Source organism: Oryx dammah, unplaced genomic scaffold (genome assembly GCF_014754425.2).
Source record: "Oryx dammah isolate SB20612 unplaced genomic scaffold, SCBI_Odam_1.1 HiC_scaffold_5, whole genome shotgun sequence".
Lineage (NCBI taxonomy): Eukaryota > Metazoa > Chordata > Mammalia > Artiodactyla > Bovidae > Oryx > Oryx dammah.
This window is the reverse complement of record NW_024070189.1, coordinates 102549127-102567195: the sequence shown is the minus strand read 5'-3', so window position 1 is coordinate 102567195 and position 18069 is coordinate 102549127. Positions and strand designations below refer to the sequence as shown.

Sequence of the window (18069 nt, the reverse complement as noted above, 5' to 3'; positions counted from 1 at the left end):
CACCCTCTAACGCTCAATTCCCCACCCCTCCCTCCCAGTGACTCATGATTTTCCATCTTCCAGAAAGAACAAATGGAAACTAGGTTTGGGCCCATTTCGGGGGAGAACCACGTGGCCCTGGAAGGCAGGAGGGGTGGGTTGTGTTCCTGTGAGTGTGTGTCCTGCCTATGTGTGCACATATGGTGGGAGAGGCTCAGCCCTCAGGGAAGCTAGGCTCAAGGCCCATATTCTGTGCACTTCCAAGCAACTGGTGGTGCTTCCCTGAGTTTCAGTGTCATCAGTGAAACGCAAACACAAAAACTCCCTGGTTTTGAGTTTTGTCAAGAACATTCTGTGCCAGAGCATAGGCCTCAGGGTGGCTTGCCTCCCCACCACCCCAGGTGGATCACAGAAGTCTGGGAGGGTCTGAGTATCTTGTTCAGCAAACATTTATTTAGCAGCTATTGTGTGCCACACCCTGGACTGGGGCCCAGCCGAAGGGCAAGCGGGAGCTCATAGGCTAATTGTAGAGACAGACATACCAGCTGGAGACCATACAGAGTGATCTATGTTGTGAAGGAATGAGATCAGGGTGCTGTAGGGCCCAGAGGAGGCTTCTGACCCAGCAGCTGGGGCCAGGAGGTGAGGAAGGACCACTTGGAAGAAGTGACCTCTAAGCTTAGCCTGAAGGATAAAGTGAAGTCCGCTGAGGAGTGTAGAGAAGGGTATGCCAAGGAGAAGGAATAGAAAGAAGATCAGATGTGTGAGGAGCCGAACACAGACCAATGGGGCGGGAGGGCGGGAGGGGAGGTTCTCTAATAATTTCTCAAGCATTTACTGAGTACCTACTCAGTGCTGGCCACGGAGATCACAACTGGGAACAAGGCAGACCTGGTCCTTCCCTCAAGGGCCTGGTGGGTGAAAGTGAAAGTCACTCAATCGTGTCTGACTCTTTGCGACCCCATGGACTGTGGCCCGCCAGGCTCCTCTGTCCATGGGATTCTCTAGGCAAGAGTACTGGAGTGGGTAGCCGTTCCCTTCCCAACCCAGGAGATCTTCCCAACCCAGGGATTGAACCCAGATCTCCTGCATTGCAGGCAGATTCTTTACTGTCTGAACCACCAGGGAAGCCCAAGAAAACTGGAGTGGGTAGCCTCTCCCTTCTCAGGGGATCTTCCCGACCCAGGGATTGAACCGGGGTCTTCTGCATTGCAGGTGGATTCTTTACCAGCTGAGCTACCTGGGAAGCTTTGGTAGGTGAGGCAGACACAGATCAAATAATCAGGACATTACATAGGAAATTGTACCAATAAGAGGGTGCTCTGAGGATATTCAGTTATTTAGCTGGTCAGGGAGGGCTTCCTGCAGAGGGCAATGCTTCAACTGTGACCTAAAAACCAAAAAAGTTAGCAGGGGAGGAGGCTTCCGGCGAGCACATGGGATAGGAATGAGCCTGGATGCTTCCAAAAAAACAGCAAGGAGCAGGAGATGATGAGCCTGGAGCAGAGTGAGCCAAGAGGAGGAGGCTGGGGAGACAGGCAGGGGTTAGGCTACACAAGGCCTCCAGGGAGGTGCGGATTCAGAAGTGAGGACAATGGGGAGCCACGAGAGGATCTGGAGCAGAGGAGAGTGAGATCTTACCCCTGTGAGCTCCTGCACGTGGGACTCAGCCTCCACTCTCCTCTCTCTCTAGATTCTTCAGGGAGACTTGGCCAAGTCATCTCTCCTCTCCAGATCCAGGTGTATTTGTTCGGAAAACAGGGTAACCCACCGCCTGTCTCACTAGGGCCACCTAGTGGCAGAGGAGATAAGTGCTTGCCCAAGGAAGAGGCTCACTCAAATAGGGGAAATTGATGTGTTAAGGGCACTAGAGACTGATGGTCACTTCTCCAGGTCACATAGCATGCAGAGACAAAGTTAGGGTCAGCCAAAGTCATGTCAGCACCTCCTTTGGCCTCTGCCCTCCTGGGCGAAGCTTGGAGTCTCTCCCAAGGTCAGGCAGGCCAGGCTTTGAATGCCGAGTCTTGGCTCTGCAGCTGTTTCTCCATCCAAAAAGCAATTGATAACCTTAAAAGCATCACTGTTAAAACTGGTCATTAAAAAACAAACTGGTCATAAAATATTTAAAGTTGAATCTATTAATGAAACATTAACATTAAAATTATCGATAAAGCATTAATGTCAGAGTAGCATCTGGGACCGGAGAAGGTGATGGCACCCCACTCCAGTACTCTTGCCTGGAAAATCCCACGGACAGAGGAGCCTGGTGGGCTACAGTCCATGGGGTCTCGAAGAGTCGGACACAACTGAGCGACTTCACTTTCACGTTTCACTTTCATGCATTAGAGAAGGAAATGGCAACCCACTCCAGTGTTCTTGCCTGGAGAATCCCAGGGACGGGGGAGCCTGACGGGCTGCTGTCTATGGGGTTGCACAGAGTCGGACACGACTGAAGTGACTTAGCAGTAGCAGCAGGATCTGGGACTACACAGGCGATAGAGCTCAGGTCAGTTCAGTTGCTCAGTCCAACTCTTTGCGACCCCATGGACTGCAGCACGTGAGGGTTCCCTGTCCATCACCAACTCCTGGAGCTTACTCAAACTCAGGGGATGGAGCTAGTTAAGCATTAAGTTGGGAGAGGCTGGGGAGCCTGCCAACCCAGGCTTGAGTGACTTCAGGCAATGAGCACCCTTCTCCGTGCCTCAATTTCCCCATCCACAAAATGAGAATACTAGTCCCCACTGTATAGAGCTGCTCTGAAAATCAAATGACTTTTACATGTACAGCCTTTGGCTCAGCACCAGAAGAGCAAGAAACGCTCAGTTTGTACCCACGTGTTTAGTCTTAACCTTCTATTTTGTGTCTGTGAACTCAGGAAAGGGACTGAATCTCCCTGTGCCTCAGTGTCTCCTTGGGGCCACAAGAGCATCCTGAGCCCCTCCCACAGGGCTGGGGTTGGTGTCAAGCCTCCTTGGCCCCAACCCCAGTCTCTCCACTAGACTGAGCCCGGCGGCCTTTATCCCCTGGGGACCAGCTATAATTAGGTCCAGTCACAGCAGCTACAGATGGTATTTTTGTCTTGGGGACAGAGAGTCTGATTCCCACCAGGTGTCCGGTTGCAGGGCCCTGGGGACAGAAGGGGGTTCCTAGCCAGACCCTTGAGACTCTTCTCCTGGGCCCCAGCATGACTCCTCTGTGAGCCTCCAGTTTCTCATCTCAACAGGGACCATAGTATGATTGAGATGTCAGGGGAGGGTCAGGGTCTCCCCACTGAAGCCTGATCTCCTGAAATAATATCTCATATCCCCCCAGGACTGCCAGAAAACCTGGGTGGCATTTGTCTGGGCACCCCCAAACTGGTGAAGTCCCCTGGAGCAAGTCTCAGGCAGGGGGGCTGTTATCACACGCAGGACACAGTCAAGCCCAGAGCTCCTGTGGGGCCTCAGCTGGGAGGCCCAGGCTCCTTGTGCCTTGGTGACTCTTGTCACCAGCAGGGGGGCGTTCTGGGTCTCACCTCCAGGCATGACACTCTCTGAGACTTGGTTTCGTTTTCTGAAGAATGAGGCAGGACCACCTGACCCAGCAATCCGGGGTAAGCCAGCTGGTACAGACTCTTGAATGCCCCCCATCCCCGACACTAGGGGCAAAGCTTCCCTTTTTGGGGGTCCTTCTAGGGGTGGGCTGTGGCAGCTGAAGCTTCACAGGGCGGAAGGCTTGGCAGGAGTAGAGTGCGGATGTTTGTCCAGTGGAGACAGCAGGAGAGGGGGAAGGATCCAGAGACAGGGACTGGAGAATGTCAGAGCAGGTGGAGGTCACATGGGGGCTTGTGGAGGGGGACAGAAAGAAGGGGAGGAGACTTGCAGTGAAGACTTGAGTCTGTTTCCACCTTTCTCCAAGCCTGTTTCTCCACCTGACACAAGACTCAAGGATTGTAGTTTCTCAGCAGGCTCTTGGTGGCTCTGGCCTCAGTTTCTCCATCTGGGAAATGGGCAGAGGGGGATTGAAAGTACTGTGTGGGATCTGGGCAGCCCCTCGGCATACTCGGAGACTCCCTGATAGTGGAGGGAACTTCCTTTTCTGACTTCCGTATCTCTCTTTTCAGCCCAGCAAGCTACACCTCTGGGGGACATGCTGAGAGGGAAGTGGTATAAGATGCAGTTTCTGGGCTGCCCCAAAGCAGGGAAGCAGAGAGCCCCCTCTAGCTCAGTGCCTCAGTTTCCCCCATGTGTCCCCGTGGGGGCGTCCCAGAGCGGGTCCCGCGGCGAAGGCGGGGCGGTTGCGCCTTGGGTTCGCTCCCCGCCGGGCCCCGCCCCCGTGGCTGTCCAGAAAAGGTCCCGAGCAGCCAGTGCTGCGTCCAGCCTCCACGCGGTCTTGGCGATGCAGGGTGCCCCTGCTCCCGCCCCGGCCCCTGGGCCGAGCTCCCCTCGGGGCTCCCCGCGCGGCTCCCCCGGGCTCTTCAGGAAGCTCCTGGTGAACCAGAGCATTCGCCTGCAGCGGCGCTTCACCGTGGCCCATCCGCTGTGGTGAGGCGAGACAGGGCCTCGCAGGGGTCATCGGAACCGCCGGGCTGGAGGTGGGAGGGGCAGAATCAAGGACAGTGGGAGCTAGGTTGGAGGGTCAGGGCATAAAAGCTCTGCTCCTTTGCCCTTTTTTCGGGGTTATCTCTCTGCCCCTGCTCTATCTCTGTCTCTTTTAGTTGATGACTGCCTCTCTCTCGCCATCTGTTTCCCTCCACCCACCGCCTGGATACATGCCCAGGGGACCAGCCGTCTGTCCCTTTCCAGCTGCGTGCCCCGGAGCAGGACGGGCCGAGGCTCACGTCTCCTTCTGACCCTTGCCAACCCGGGGCGGGCGGGCTGAACGTTTAGGCAGTGAAGGGATGAGGGTCACTCCCCGCCTTGGTCTGCCCGGGCCATCCACCCCGGTGCCAACAACTGGGTGGCCTGGTGGCCTCACACTAAGCCCTCGGTATCCTCGGAGGAAGACGTGATCTGATGGAGGCCTTTGAGGCAGGGTGTTCGCGATGTAACAGGGCTTGTTGCTGTCCCAGGCTGAGAGCTGACAGGCGCGGAGCGCCACTTCTGCGCAGCCCCACTTAGTTGCCTCCTTCAAAGACTCGTCCCACCGCTTTGGGTTTAAATTCCGGCCCTTCAAGAAGCCACTGTAACATCGTGGGTTGCGGGGCAGAGGCTGGGGTTGGAGGTGGGGCTGGTGGGCGCCGACTGGGTCTGGTACCTTGGGCTTGGTTCGCGCGGCTTTAGCACTCAACTTGGTAACTTGGCACTTGGAGGCTCAGAGACTAAAGGTCCCTTCTCCAAGGTCACACGGCCAGTGACAGCTGGTGTGTGTGGGGAGGCAGTCGTGACGGTGGTCCCTGATGGCACCATTTCAGGCCAGAATGGGGTTCCGGGTTCGGGAGAACCCCCCACTCCCACCCCGGTGCACCAGCCGCCTGAGAAGAGGGGTCCCAGCCGAGGGCTTGGGAGTGAGCACAAAGGCGTCGAGGACGTCAAGGGTGTGAGGCTGGAAGAGGGCGGGTCTTTCTGAAGCCCCTGTGCCTCAGTTTACCTGTTTAACCGATGGACGGACGGACGCGCCGTTCCCACAGTCCGTGCGACTTTCTCCCCGCCGCCCGCGTCATGGAACCACGGCTTGACCCCGCCGCTCTCGGCTAAGTTTAGAGCAGAAAGAAAAACAGCGTCGTCCGCAGCGAGAAAACCCCGGCTCAGTCCTAACTCCGCACTCGCTTTTGGATTTGAACCCAGCACCCTGTGACCTCTCCTGGCCTCAGTTTCCCTATTTATCCACAGTTGCGCCTTTTCCAGAACCTTTGGGGAGAGGGGAGGGAGGGGTAGGTGGTAGCCATTCCCGGGCCTCCCCCTTGGATCGTAGGTTTAGGGTATCCACCGAAAGTACCCCGCCCCCAAGAGTCTCCGCCAGTCACTCCGCCAGCTCCAAGGCCGGGAAAGCGCAAGGAAGCCCCGCCCCTCCGGGTGACGTCACGAGGCGGGAATTCAGAAGCTCTCAAGTAGGGACTTCTGCGAGAGCCCAACTCGAACAGAACAAGAGCGATCGGACACAGCCGAACACCCGAATGGGGACGGACTAAACCGAATGTGCCTGACGTGGCTTGAGCGCCACCTCGACTTGCTCGAAAACCTCGTGAGGCCGGACACAGCCGAACATGCCCGAAAGCTTCCGAACATACCCGAGTGCAGTCGGAGGTAGCCAAATTCGGCCGAACTCACCCGACCGAACTCAGCGGGAAGAAGCCCAATCCTGTAAAACCAGACCTCAGAGAGGATCCTTGGGCTTCCCGGATGGCTCAGACGGTAAAGAACCCGCCCGCAATGCGGGAGACCTGGGTTCGATCCCTGGGTTGGCCAAGGTTGGGAAGACCCGCTAGAGGGCATGGCAACCCATTCCAGTATTCTTGCCTGGAGAATCCCATGGGCAGAGGAGGCTGGCAGGCCCCAGTCCATGGGGTCGCAAAGAGTCGGGCATGACTGAGCGACTAAACAGAGCAAAGCCCCCTGACCGAACTCAGAGCGAAGAGGCCCAATTCTGTATGACCAGACCCAACTTAGTCAAACTCGGCTGTTCATGACTGAGTCCTGCGGAATTCCCGACCCCCAACTCGGTCTGAACCGAATTCCCTGCTCAGAGTCTTCCTTCTGGCAGGCGCCGATCCCAGCCTGCGGACTTGCATGGGATGACCTGGCAGGGGACCGGGTGGAATATGGACACTGGACCTTGGCTAGAAGTCCTTTGTCTAGGGGCGTCCCCCAGGGTCTTCCTGTCTCCGCCTTTCCTGCCTACTCCCTTCTCTGTGACCCACTTGCAGCCCCTTTCCCTGGTTGCCAACTCCTGGTCTCACATTTCTGTTCTAGCCCCACACCCTCTGCCATTCTTTCTCTGACCTCTGACTTCAAGTGGGAGAGGCCTAGATCCCCCTTACTTCGTCAGAGTCAGAGCGTGGCTGGAGGGAGAGATGGGGCTGAGAGATAGGGGGGTGGGGTTGGGGATTGCCTTGAACAGGGGAGGACCATGCCCTGGGTAAAGGGCACAGCCTGTGCAAAGGCCTGAAGGAAGAGGAGAACAGACAAAGCAATTCAGGCCAAAAATAAAGCTGAGGATGAGGCTGAGTGAGCTGGAGGCGAGGTTGATGAGGTGGGGGCAGGGCTATATTATGGTTTAGGGTGAGGCCTGGAGCTGGGGTAAGGGACAGGTGGTCCAGGGCATAGCCAAGGACAGCTGAGGGTGGGGCCTCTCCTGGCTGTGGGGGACCTTCCAGTGTCCCCCATCTAGGCAAAACCCAGGTGCCCTCCTGAGAGGAAAGCCCAGGAAGTCATTTCCAGTCCCCATGCACTTACCCTTAGTAATCTGGGTAAGTTACAGGCGCCCTGCCACCCTCCTCAGGCGTTGGGTTGTAACCCCCTAAAAGTGCGCTGGGGATGAAGTCTGCATGTGTGCCAAGTTGCTTGAGTTGTGTTCTACTCTTTGCGACCCTATGGACTGTAGCCCGCCAGGCTCTTCTGTCCATGGGATTCTCCATACTGGAGTGGGTTGCCGTGTCCTACCCAAAGGGATCTTCCCAACCCAGGGACCAAACCCACGTCTATTAAGTCTCTTGCATTGGCAGGCGGGTTCTTTACCACTTGGGAAGCCTGGATGTGGTCTACGATACCCATACTAGAAACAGTGGTTGATGTCCACAGAAAAGCTGTGACCCATGGTCACACAGCCACTTAGAGACAAATCCAAAACTCACGTGCTGGAGTCCAGATTAGTGCCAGTGGAAAAGACTCAGGTTCAGAGGCAGAGATGGAGGCGTGAGGGGCACTGTGTCCCTTAGTGCGGGTATGACTGTAACAGATGGACAAGCTGCAGGCTACTCCTGCCCTGCCCTGGGGAGGACATGAGAAAATGGATTTAGACTGTGATGTGGCATCCATACGCCAGGACCCTCAGCTTTGACTATGTCTCCTTTGCCTTCAGCTTGGACCTGGAAAATGGGCTCTCGTGTGGGAGAAGCATCCTGGACCCTCAGGCCGGATCTGGCTTTGGCCGGATCATCCAAGCGCCTGCCCAGCACAGTCAGAGGCGGGAGTCCTTCCTGTACCGCTCAGACAGTGACTATGAACTCTCATCCAAAACCGTGTCTTGGAACTCCTCCATGGCCAGCGACCTGTGAGTTTGAGGCTGGTGGGATAACACCTCCTCTTACTTTCTTCTTTCTGTTATTCCTCTGTTTCACACACCTCCTTCAGGTGACCATTTGAGCTGGGCTTTGAAGTATAGATAGCAGTTTGCCAGACAACTCACTTACTCAGTTGAGCAGGATGACAATGCTATCCCGTGATCCTTTGTGCTTGACTCCAGGTTGGGGTTGGGTAGTAATCCAGAAACATTAAAGTCAATTAACAGCAACCCAACAAAGTCCTTGATTTGAGCTTCCTAGTAGCCATCATTTCCTGCCTCTACTAAGACCCCTGTTGTCCCTGGTACTCAGATTCTCCATTTGTGAGATGGGGATAAAGTGAGTGAGTGGTCAGAAGGGCTATGGTGGCCTTCAGAGAAGCGTCGGGTGAGGGGAGACCAGGGACTTCCAGGAAGACACTCCAAGGACGCGCTCAGCTGAGGGCACAGTGTGGGTAAAAGCTGGAAGATGGGAAGGTTTGGGAGGGCTCCTCCTGACCGCCCTTCCATGTCCCGTCTCCCCGCAGACACGGAGAAGACCTGATTGTCACGCCCTTTGCCCAGGTGAGTGCCCACCTCTTCCTTCCGGCGTGTGCCAAGCTGGCAGAGCCGACCCCTCCTTTCCAACGCTCACCACCCCTCTCCCGGCAGGTCCTAGCCAGTCTGCGGACAGTTCGAAGCAACGTTGCGGTCCTTGCCCACTTGCAAGATCGCGGGGCAGCCAAGTACGCAGGGGGCGGGGCGAGGCCTGGCAAAGAGGGGCGGGTTCAAAAGACGAGGTGGGCCAAGGAGAGTTGGGCGTGGGCGGAAGGGGTGCAGCGGGCAACTCGCCGGGGCGGGCAGGGGGAGTAGCGTACGAGGGGGCGGGGCCTGGAGGCTTTGGGGGCGGGCCCTATGGGTGGGGCAGGCCACTCCTGAGCCTACTGTACTGCAGGCAGACGTGCGTCTGTAACACCCCGTCTGGCAGCCAGCCCCCTCCACCAACAGGTAATGTGCCTACTCCTTTCCCCCCATCCTCTGTGGGACAGCTGTGAACTCCCTCTCTGTGGTGACCTCTCCACTCCATGAATCTTTAAGCTGTGCTAATTCTAAGCCCTCTTCCCTCAAACACCTTTGGGGATGGAGAGAGCCGGGGGTCCTGAGTGGCCTCATTGGGAAGAGCTGCAGGGTCCAGATGCAGAGATGGGGGCAGGAGGGGTGCGGGGTTCCCGAGTGGGGGGGTGGGGCAGACCCCTGATCAACTTGGCCCCCAGAAGACACTGGGCAGAAGCTGGCTTTGGAGACACTGGACGAGCTGGACTGGTGTCTGGATCAGCTGGAGACATTGCAGACGCGGCACTCAGTGGGGGAGATGGCCTCCAACAAGGTGAGAGAGGCCAGATAACTGCGACCCCTTGCCTCTGGCCTCAGGGCCCCATCCTCACTGTCCTCATTTTCCTCTGCAGTTCAAGCGGATGCTGAACCGGGAGCTGACTCACCTGTCTGAAACCAGCCGCTCAGGGAACCAAGTGTCCGAGTACATATCCCAAACCTTCCTGGGTGAGCTATGGTGGGTCACTGCCTAGGCCAGATTGCAGAGATAGGAAGAGGGAAGAGAAAGAAAGCCTTCTACTGCAGAGTTCAACTGAGGAAGATAGAACCAGACACAGACACCTCCAGCCGTATGTGGTAAGGCTGGACCAGAGGGAGGAACAAGAGGATCTTCCAGGAGGGGGGGACATTAAAGTTAGGGTTTTGAAACATGAGTAGAAGTTTGCCAAGGAGGAGCTAGCAGGAACCTCACAGCCAGGTCTCCAGTTTGGGAGATGGAAAGGACATTTGGCTTTCCAGAAAAAATACTAAGCTCCAGATGCCCAGAGGCCATGTCCAGCAGAAGGGGTTACTGAGCTCAACCTTGAACAGAGGGGAAGGGTAGCTACAGGCCAGACAGGACTTTACTCTGAGATTACTTAGATTCAGGTAAAAAGGCATTAAGCTGATCTCAAGGCTTGGCAAGGTCCAGTACCTGAGGCCAAGCAGACCAACGCTAGCAGGCAAACTGACTTCTCTGAGTCCTACCCTGCCCCACCTGCAGAGCAGCGGACTGAGGTGGAGTTACCGAGGGCGACCCCCGCGGAGCCCCCGAGGCCCGTGTCCCAGATCAGCAGCCTGCGTGCACTTCCCCACAGTTCCAGTCTTTCCACAGCCACCGTCCCGCGCTTTGGGGTCCAGACGGATCAGGAGGGGCAGCTGGCCAAGGTGGGTTTCCAGTGGGAATGCTGAAACCCAGGTTTGGATGCATGCTCTGTGTGGATACCCTGTTCTGGCCCTCAGACTGCCCACCTGTATACTGACCAGGTGAGGCTCATGGTAGGACCTGAGGCCGGGGATGGGGGTGGAGGCTCCAGAGTCTGTGGAAGCTGGGCTGGAGTTAAGCTCCAGTCCTTCACATTTTAGGAACTGGAAGACACCAGCAAGTGGGGGCTTGATGTGTTCAAGGTGGCAGAGCTAAGTGGGAACCGGCCTCTCACAGCTATCATGTTCAGCATCTTTCAGGTATCTCCCCTGCCTGTGGCTTCTGATACCGTGTGTCTCCTTCACTTCTTCCTACCTCAGGACTTCAGGGGACGCATAATCCTCAAATCCTCCCTAACATGTCTGAATAGGGTCATTTGAGTAGGGGCATTGAAGGATGGATAGGAGTTCATTAGGTTTAACAGTTCATTGCTGACTATTAACAAAACTCAGCCTTGGGCCAGGCCTGAAGAGACCCAGTCTGGAGGGAACAACTGTGTGGTCAGAGATGAGAAAGAGGGGAAGGACAGAGACCGGGGGAATTCAGAGGGAAAGCATGGGAGGCCTCCTGGAAGAGAGGGTGCTTGAGAGACGGTTAGGGATTCAGAAGGAGAGACGGCACAGGAATAGTGTGTGCTGCCATCCAGAGGCCGAGGCCCTGACTAGGGGCCTGTGATGGACCAGGAACGGGACCTGCTCAAGACATTTCGGATCCCAGCAGACACGCTTGCCACCTACCTACTGATGCTGGAGAGCCACTACCACAATGATGTGGCCTACCACAACAGCCTACACGCTGCTGACGTGGCCCAGTCCACGCACGTGCTGCTCGCCACACCTGCGCTCGCGGTAGGGCCCAGGGGCTGCGGGCGGCTCTGTGGGGGCCGGGCACAGAGGCCCTGTCCCTCACCTCTTATGCTCCATGCCCACTCAGGCCGTGTTCACAGACCTGGAAGTCCTGGCTGCCATCTTTGCAAGTGCCATCCATGACGTGGACCATCCGGGGGTCTCCAATCAGTTTCTGATTAACACCAGTGAGTTAGGGAGCTGGACCCTGCCACCGCCTGTCAATCAAGTGATGTTAGGTGGTCCCATCCCTGCTCTGAAACAGCTGCCACAATCTTCTCTCCCTTAGGTGCTCAGAGCAGGCCTAGATATACAGCAGATACCCAATAAATGAGAGAATAATAAACGTGGCAGAGCTGATGTGAGCCCACTGAGATTCTAAAGTTTAGGATCCTTTGGGAGCTGTACGCAATGGTTAGGTACCTCTTATATATTGATACATCCCTAGAGAGGTGGAAATAAAGAGTGGAGCCCTGACTCAGTAGTTCATTCAAGCAGCACTCAGCACTCTCTCCTGCCATGCCGAGTCTCTAAGAAGTCACCAGTCTCAAGGAGGCAGAGCTGAACACAAATGCCCCCAGCCCTGAAGAACCAGGTCAGGGCCATGGGGAGAGACAGGGTCCTAGAAGGCTTCCTAGAGGAAGGGGGCATTAAAGTTGGGGCTTCAATGCATGAGTAGGAGTTTGCCAAGACTTTACAGAACCAGCCTTTGGGTGGAGTGGATTGGGTGTGCGGGTCTTGAGACTCTCCACTTCCCCCACAGACTCGGAGCTTGCACTTATGTACAATGATGCCTCTGTGCTGGAGAACCACCACCTAGCTGTGGGCTTCAAGTTGCTGCAAGCAGAGAACTGTGACATCTTTCAGAACCTCAGCACCAAGCAGCGGCTGAGTCTGCGCAGGATGGTCATTGACATAGTGAGATCACAGTAATGGATGGGAGGGTGATTTTGGCATGGCTGGGGGTTCAGTAGGATGAGAGCATCTCCCCATTCTGAGCCTGAGCTTCCTGGTTTTGTAAAATGAGACGGTGACTGTCCAAGCCTTAGGTGGGACTGACTGGCCCTTGGTCGGGCTAATCAAGTCTTCGATCCAATTCACGTGCAAACTATGTGGAAACTCTTTCTTCCTGGGAAACTCTTTCTTTCCCAGAAACTTTTCTTTCTGGGATGTCAGGTGCAGCTTTATCTGCATTTGATATTTTTCGAGTTGGGAGACACCAGTACGTTTTGTGATCTTATGTCTCAAGTCATTTGTTTAACTAGCATTTATTGAGCATCTACTGTGTGCTTGCCCTTTGCCAGTGACCATTAGAATTCTTAGCTTCATGAGACTTACACTCTGTGGGGGAGATGGACACATAGGCAGAGCCATGATGGGGGACCTGTAGACAGACCCTGTGGTAGAGAGGTGCTCGGGGTGGGAGGACTTCCCCAAGAGGGAACGCTGAAGCCAGGGCCTGCAGGGTGCAAAAGATCATGGGATGGGGAGGAGTGTTTCCAGCAGAGGGAATAGCATTGTGAGGAGGGCTCAGAGGAAACCAAGGCTCCAAGTGAAGAAGAACTGAAAGCTTGGTAAGGGAGAGTGGGAGCTTTGGGCAGTAGGCACCCCCAGCAGAAGCATCATTTGGGCCAGATGGGAGGTTTGGGGAGAAGATTTGAGACTTCTGTCTGGTTCTCAGAGAAACCCGTGGGTCATTCCTGGGCTGGGCCTGTAGGGGTACAGCTAAGTAATTTTTAAACAGTCATGTTCAAGGCTGAACTTCCTTTCTAATGGCTGAAAACAGCCCTCCCAGCCACGCAGCAGCCACAGAGAAGTTTGGGGAGCACGAAGTACACTTGTGACTCCCACAGCCCTCTGGATAAATCCTCCACTCCCCGCTGAGGCCCTCCCCACTCCTATCAGCCTCACTTGCTCCTCTGTTGCTTCTGCACTCATTTGTCCAGGCACAACTGTGTCCTCTGTGTAGCCTCAGGGCCTTTGCATTGGCCGTGTCATCAGCGGGGTCTCTCTACTGCCCTCCGGCACACTCCTCTCAGCCCCCAGGTTTAATCGCCTTCCTCCATGCCCTGTCCCACGTGTGGGATGCACCCCACAAGTCCAGCAACCTTGGAGAAGGGACTATTGACTCAGCCTCTTTGTGAGCTGGTTTTGCAATGAATCTCATTACATGCACCCATTTCTCAGGTGAGGACACTGAGGCTCAGAGGGTTGAAGAACCAAGTGGGTCCAACATCTGCAAGGTGGGGAATGGGGATGGGGCAGGCATTATCTTCATACCTGTCATCTTCCCTCGCCTGCCTCCAGGTGCTGGCCACGGACATGTCCAAACACATGAACCTCCTGGCTGACCTCAAGACCATGGTGGAGACCAAGAAGGTGACAAGTCTTGGGGTCTTGCTGCTAGACAACTACTCTGACCGCATCCAGGTGTGTGGCTGGGGGGCCCTGGGCTGATTTCCACAGCTCTCCTTTAGCTCCATGGATGAAGTACCGACTGAATGCCCAACTTGAAGAAACAGGCACCTATGGTCATGTGCCTTTGTCCTAGCCACCTCTTTCCCTCCCTGGCCTCAGCTTCCCCACCTGTAAGATGGGTGTGTCCATGGCACCAGCCTCTTTAGGGCAGGTACCAGCCTGGGGGGTGGCCTGGCCTGAGCCCTCCTGACCCTCGGTCTCACTAGGTCTTGCAAAGCCTGGTGCACTGTGCTGATCTCAGCAACCCCACCAAGCCGCTACCACTCTACCGCCAGTGGACAGACCGAATCATGGCCGAGTTCTTCCAGCAGGGCGACTCTGAACGGGAATCAGGCCTGGACATCAGCCCCATGTGTGATAAGCACACAGCTTCAGTGGAGAAGTCCCAGGTCTGAGAGTGACTGATTTGAGCTGCTGGGCACTGGGGAAAGGGGAAAGAAAGGAGTGGCCGAGCTGACCCTATGATTCCTGGCTGGCAAATGAGGCAGTGTGGCCTAAGGGTCTGCACTGGGCTGGGTCTGATGTGTCCTGGGATATATTCCCTCTGGGATGCTTTAAGAGAGATCTGCACTTACTCGTGGAGTTTGGAAATGCTTGTTCTGGGTGACATGGAGTATTTTAGAAGGGGTCCCAGTCTGGGGGCACATTCATCAGCCCTGAGGAGTCAGGAGTCAGGGCTAAGGTGGATGGAAAGACTTAGGTGTTAGAGAAGCCTAGAAGGGGAAGGAGAGATGTCCTAGAGGAGAGGTTTTTTGAAGAGGGTTTTGAAGGATGAATAGGAGTTGGGAAATGGCATTCCGGGCAGAGGGGAACAACCTGGGCAAAGGCCTGCCTGGACTGGGGCTAAGTTCCACAGCGACTCACCATTCAGCAACCTCTATCCCCTCAACTTTGTATTACCCACAGGTGGGTTTCATTGACTATATTGCCCATCCACTGTGGGAGACGTGGGCTGACCTGGTACACCCAGATGCACAGGACCTGCTGGACACTCTGGAGGACAACCGCGAGTGGTACCAGAGCAAGATCCCACGCAGCCCTGAGGACCCCACCAGCCCCAAGCAGGGTAGCCCTGACAGATTTCAGTTTCAGCTTACTCTGGAGGAGGCAGAGGAAGAGGAGGAAGAAGAGGAAGAAGCATTGGATGGAGAGGCCTCAAACTCACCTGAGACTAAGCTCCTATCCTCTGAGGCCAGCCCAGACCCTGGGGCCCCACGCCTGGATTGCCAGAGGACTGTGGGCAAGCCCTGCATGGACGATGAGGACAGTGCAATGGCTGAGCCTTTGGGCACCTAATGGCCCCTGATGGGTGGGTGGGCTTTCCAGGAAGAGGTCCCAGGTGGCCCCTGTTTGCCTCCCCAGGGAGACAACTGGGCTTTTTGCTACAGGCAGGTGTCAGGGCTGAATCGGAGGCACCTGGCTGGGGTCCACTCTGACCCTGGGATCGGCTGAGAGAGCTCTCCAAGGAGCTGGGCTGGTGGGGGGGGGGCAGCCTCTTCCAGCGCCCTCGAGTTCTCCCTCCTGGACTTCCACCCCTGGTATAGAAAGGGAGTGTCTGCCAGGCACCTTTGTCCATCTTGTCCAGTGGTCACTCTTGAGCCACTCCGTCACTTTATCCTTTCATGCTTTATCAGATATTTACTGGGCACGTACTGCGTGCCAGGCCTGTGCCTGTTATGTGCCTCTGGGGTACCTCTGCACAAGGAGATGGGGACTCAGTCTCGAGGAGATGACCCCTCCCTTAGACACCTTCCCTAAGTCTACCAGGCAGCTCACTGAAAGAGAACAAGAATTTGAGTGGGGGAGTTCTCAGTACCAAACTGCATCTGGACCCAATTCTGGCTCTGGAGTTCTGGTGGTGATAGGGGGGTGATGGTAGGGGCCAAGGAAGAGAGGGCTCTGTGTCAGGAACTGTCTCTGAACGTTGATTTAGCCTTTACTGCTTGTGCCCTGGATGTTGCTTTAAGTTGCTGTGGTTTCTGTCTTCAGGTCTAAGGATCCTGGTTCTCCCTGGCCCTAGGGCCTCCTGCTGGCTCGCTCATATTCTCTCCCTTTTCGAGAAGAGTAACAAAAGCACAGAATTCTCCTTCAAGGAAGATTCTGTCCATCTTCTGATTTTGAGGCTGTCTAGACTCCCCATAGGGAAAAGGAGGCCTCTGACGCTTTCTTGTGAGTCATCACCCCTTCTGGGCCTCAGTTTCCCCTCTATGGCCTGATCCTGGTACTTGGGTAAATTTTGGTTGGAGAGTGATGTGTGTGACCTCCCTGAAATCTCTTAGAAATATGGGGCATTTGCTTGGATTAAAATAAACTTTATCACACAGCATTAGTGCCGTGCCCGTTTCACGAATGGGGAAACAGGAGCGGAGAGTCTGTCCTGTGGTCTCAGGGCTCAAGGCCATGCTGCTGGACTCCAGACGTTAGCCAGCGGCGCCCCCTGGTGGCAGGAGGCGCAGAGGGGAGGCAGGGGAGAATTCGGGGGTCCTCGCCTTGCAGGAAGTCTCTCCGGCCCGGCTAAGTGGAGTTCATCCTGAGGGTTGTGGGCCTGGCGCCGAGCAGGTGAAGTGGCTCTGTGCTCAATCTCAGATTCAATTTTCACTTCTGGAGTCCTCAGTATCCTTCATCCCCCATCCCCCTACCTCGCCACCCTCCCTCCCTGCGTGTCTGAAGATTGATACATGACAGAAGTCGTTACAGAGCAGCCTCTGGCTTCAAGAACGGCTGGTTTCCTAAATAATTTCATTAATAATTCCATTCCATTGATAATTCATCGTCATCACAATTAATCATCTAACTTCACCAAAGGAGAATTAAAGGGCATCTGGATCATGAACTTGGTACATTTCCTTCCAGGCTTTTAAAAGGCAGAGATTTATGGGATTTTTATTTATAATTTTTTTTTATCCCTTCCCCTTTACTTGCAAGTAATACATGGTCACTGTAGAGAATTTGCAAATAATGGAAACATGTAAGGATGAAAATAAAATTCTGCTGTAACCTCACCCCTAGATCATCTGCCTTCAGCATTTCACCTCTGTTTTTTTCTCCCCCTCATTCATAAGAACATTCATATGTTCTCCTTCGATTTGGGCCACAGCTATTCCTCCCTCTCCTCCTTACTGTGAACACTGTGCATGCTGGCTTTTCATACCCCAAGCACACTGCCACCTCAGGCCCTTTGCACATGCTGTGCCTGCCACCTGGAATACTTCTGTGCCTCATCCTCACCCTTTGGGTCTCAGTTCAGCATCCCCTCCTCCAGGAAGTCCTTCCTGACTCTCCCACTCCCACTCCAGGCTGGCAATAGTAGAAGCTCTCTGGGATTCTTTGCTTTGTTTCTACCACCCTCTCCAGACTGAGATCTTCAGACTCCCCCAGAGACTGACTGTGACAACTTCAACAAATCTCTTAACCTTCCTGAGTCTTTGTCATTTCACAGGTAGAATAGGCTTGCTTTGTGCACGTGTGTGTGCTAAGTCGCTTCGGTCATATCCGACTCTTTGTGACTCTGTGGACTGTAGCCTGCCAGGCTCCTCTGTCCATGGGATTCTCCAGGCAAGAAAACGGGAGAGGGTTGCCATGCCCTCCTCCACAGGGTCTTCTCGACCCAAGGATGGAACCGCGTCTGCTATGTCTCCTGTGCTGGCGGGCGGGCTCTTTACCACTAGTGCCCTCTTCTTTCCGTTTCACAGAAGTAGGACCTGAAGCTCGCAGAGAGAGGGAGGAAGAAGTCATTTGCATGCTCCAGTTCCCCCATTTTCTCCATTTAGGGTCTTTCCTGAGGGACATACTCTTTGCCTTTGTGGCCCACCCTAGATCCAAAGGGAAAGAGAAGTTCTTTAGGGCCCCTGGGAACTTTCAGGCCTTGACTCTAGGACCTGTTTGCCCTCTGTTTAGGGAGAAAATATTGCCTGGCCCTCCTTACAGAGCTGAAGAGGGGCTGTCCCTTGAGCGTATTTAGTGAGTTGCTGTTCCCTCTGTCAGAGCACTGTCCCCCCACTTCTCCCCGTGGCCAGCTCCTTTTCCTCCTTCAGATTCCTGCTCAAATGTCACTTCCTCGGAGAGGCCTTCCCTAACCTCAGTGGCCAAAGTCATCCTCCCTTCAATCCTTCATTGATTCATAGATCCACTCATATCTTACCATCACAGAGTGCCTACTGTGTATACAGGTGCAGGTGCTAAGGACACCAACCCCTGACTCTCAGAGCTCACAGCTGGCTATTGAATAAATGAGTTAGCATGACATTTCTGATGGGGATGTGTCAGGAAGGAGAAATACATGACATGATAGGA

General features: G+C 55.0%; 1 protein-coding gene and 1 long non-coding RNA gene across 7 annotated transcripts; one reads left to right on the top strand and one right to left on the bottom strand.

Annotated features, from left to right (window-relative positions):
- Positions 1-1300: 1300 nt before the first annotated feature.
- On the bottom strand, positions 1301-5935 carry LOC120864254. 4 transcript variants are annotated; one of them, XR_005721148.1, is made up of 4 exons: positions 5548-5935; positions 1925-3957; positions 1621-1793; positions 1301-1369 (listed from the first exon to the last, which is right to left on the bottom strand). It is a non-coding gene; the product is annotated as an uncharacterized LOC120864254 (long non-coding RNA). The 4 variants fall into 4 exon arrangements; XR_005721149.1 differs by having other exon boundaries at positions 1621-1771; XR_005721150.1 differs by having other exon boundaries at positions 3494-3957.
- PDE4C (phosphodiesterase 4C) lies at positions 4337-16105 on the top strand. 3 transcript variants are annotated; one of them, XM_040241108.1, is made up of 15 exons: positions 4337-4502; positions 7978-8169; positions 8706-8742; positions 8830-8903; positions 9113-9165; positions 9432-9544; positions 9624-9717; positions 10253-10416; positions 10615-10713; positions 11137-11301; positions 11387-11486; positions 12062-12216; positions 13606-13728; positions 13983-14165; positions 14683-16105. In XM_040241108.1, the coding sequence occupies exons 1-15, from the start codon at positions 4357-4359 to the stop codon at positions 15070-15072; spliced, it is 2088 nt and encodes a 695-aa protein (XP_040097042.1). In that variant the 5' UTR covers positions 4337-4356; the 3' UTR covers positions 15073-16105. The 3 variants fall into 3 exon arrangements, with proteins under 3 accessions (XP_040097042.1, XP_040097040.1, XP_040097041.1); XM_040241106.1 differs by having other exon boundaries at positions 4341-4502; positions 9435-9544; XM_040241107.1 differs by lacking the exon at positions 4337-4502 and adding an exon at positions 5935-6260 and having other exon boundaries at positions 14683-16100.
- The last annotated feature ends 1964 nt before the right edge of the window (positions 16106-18069 follow it).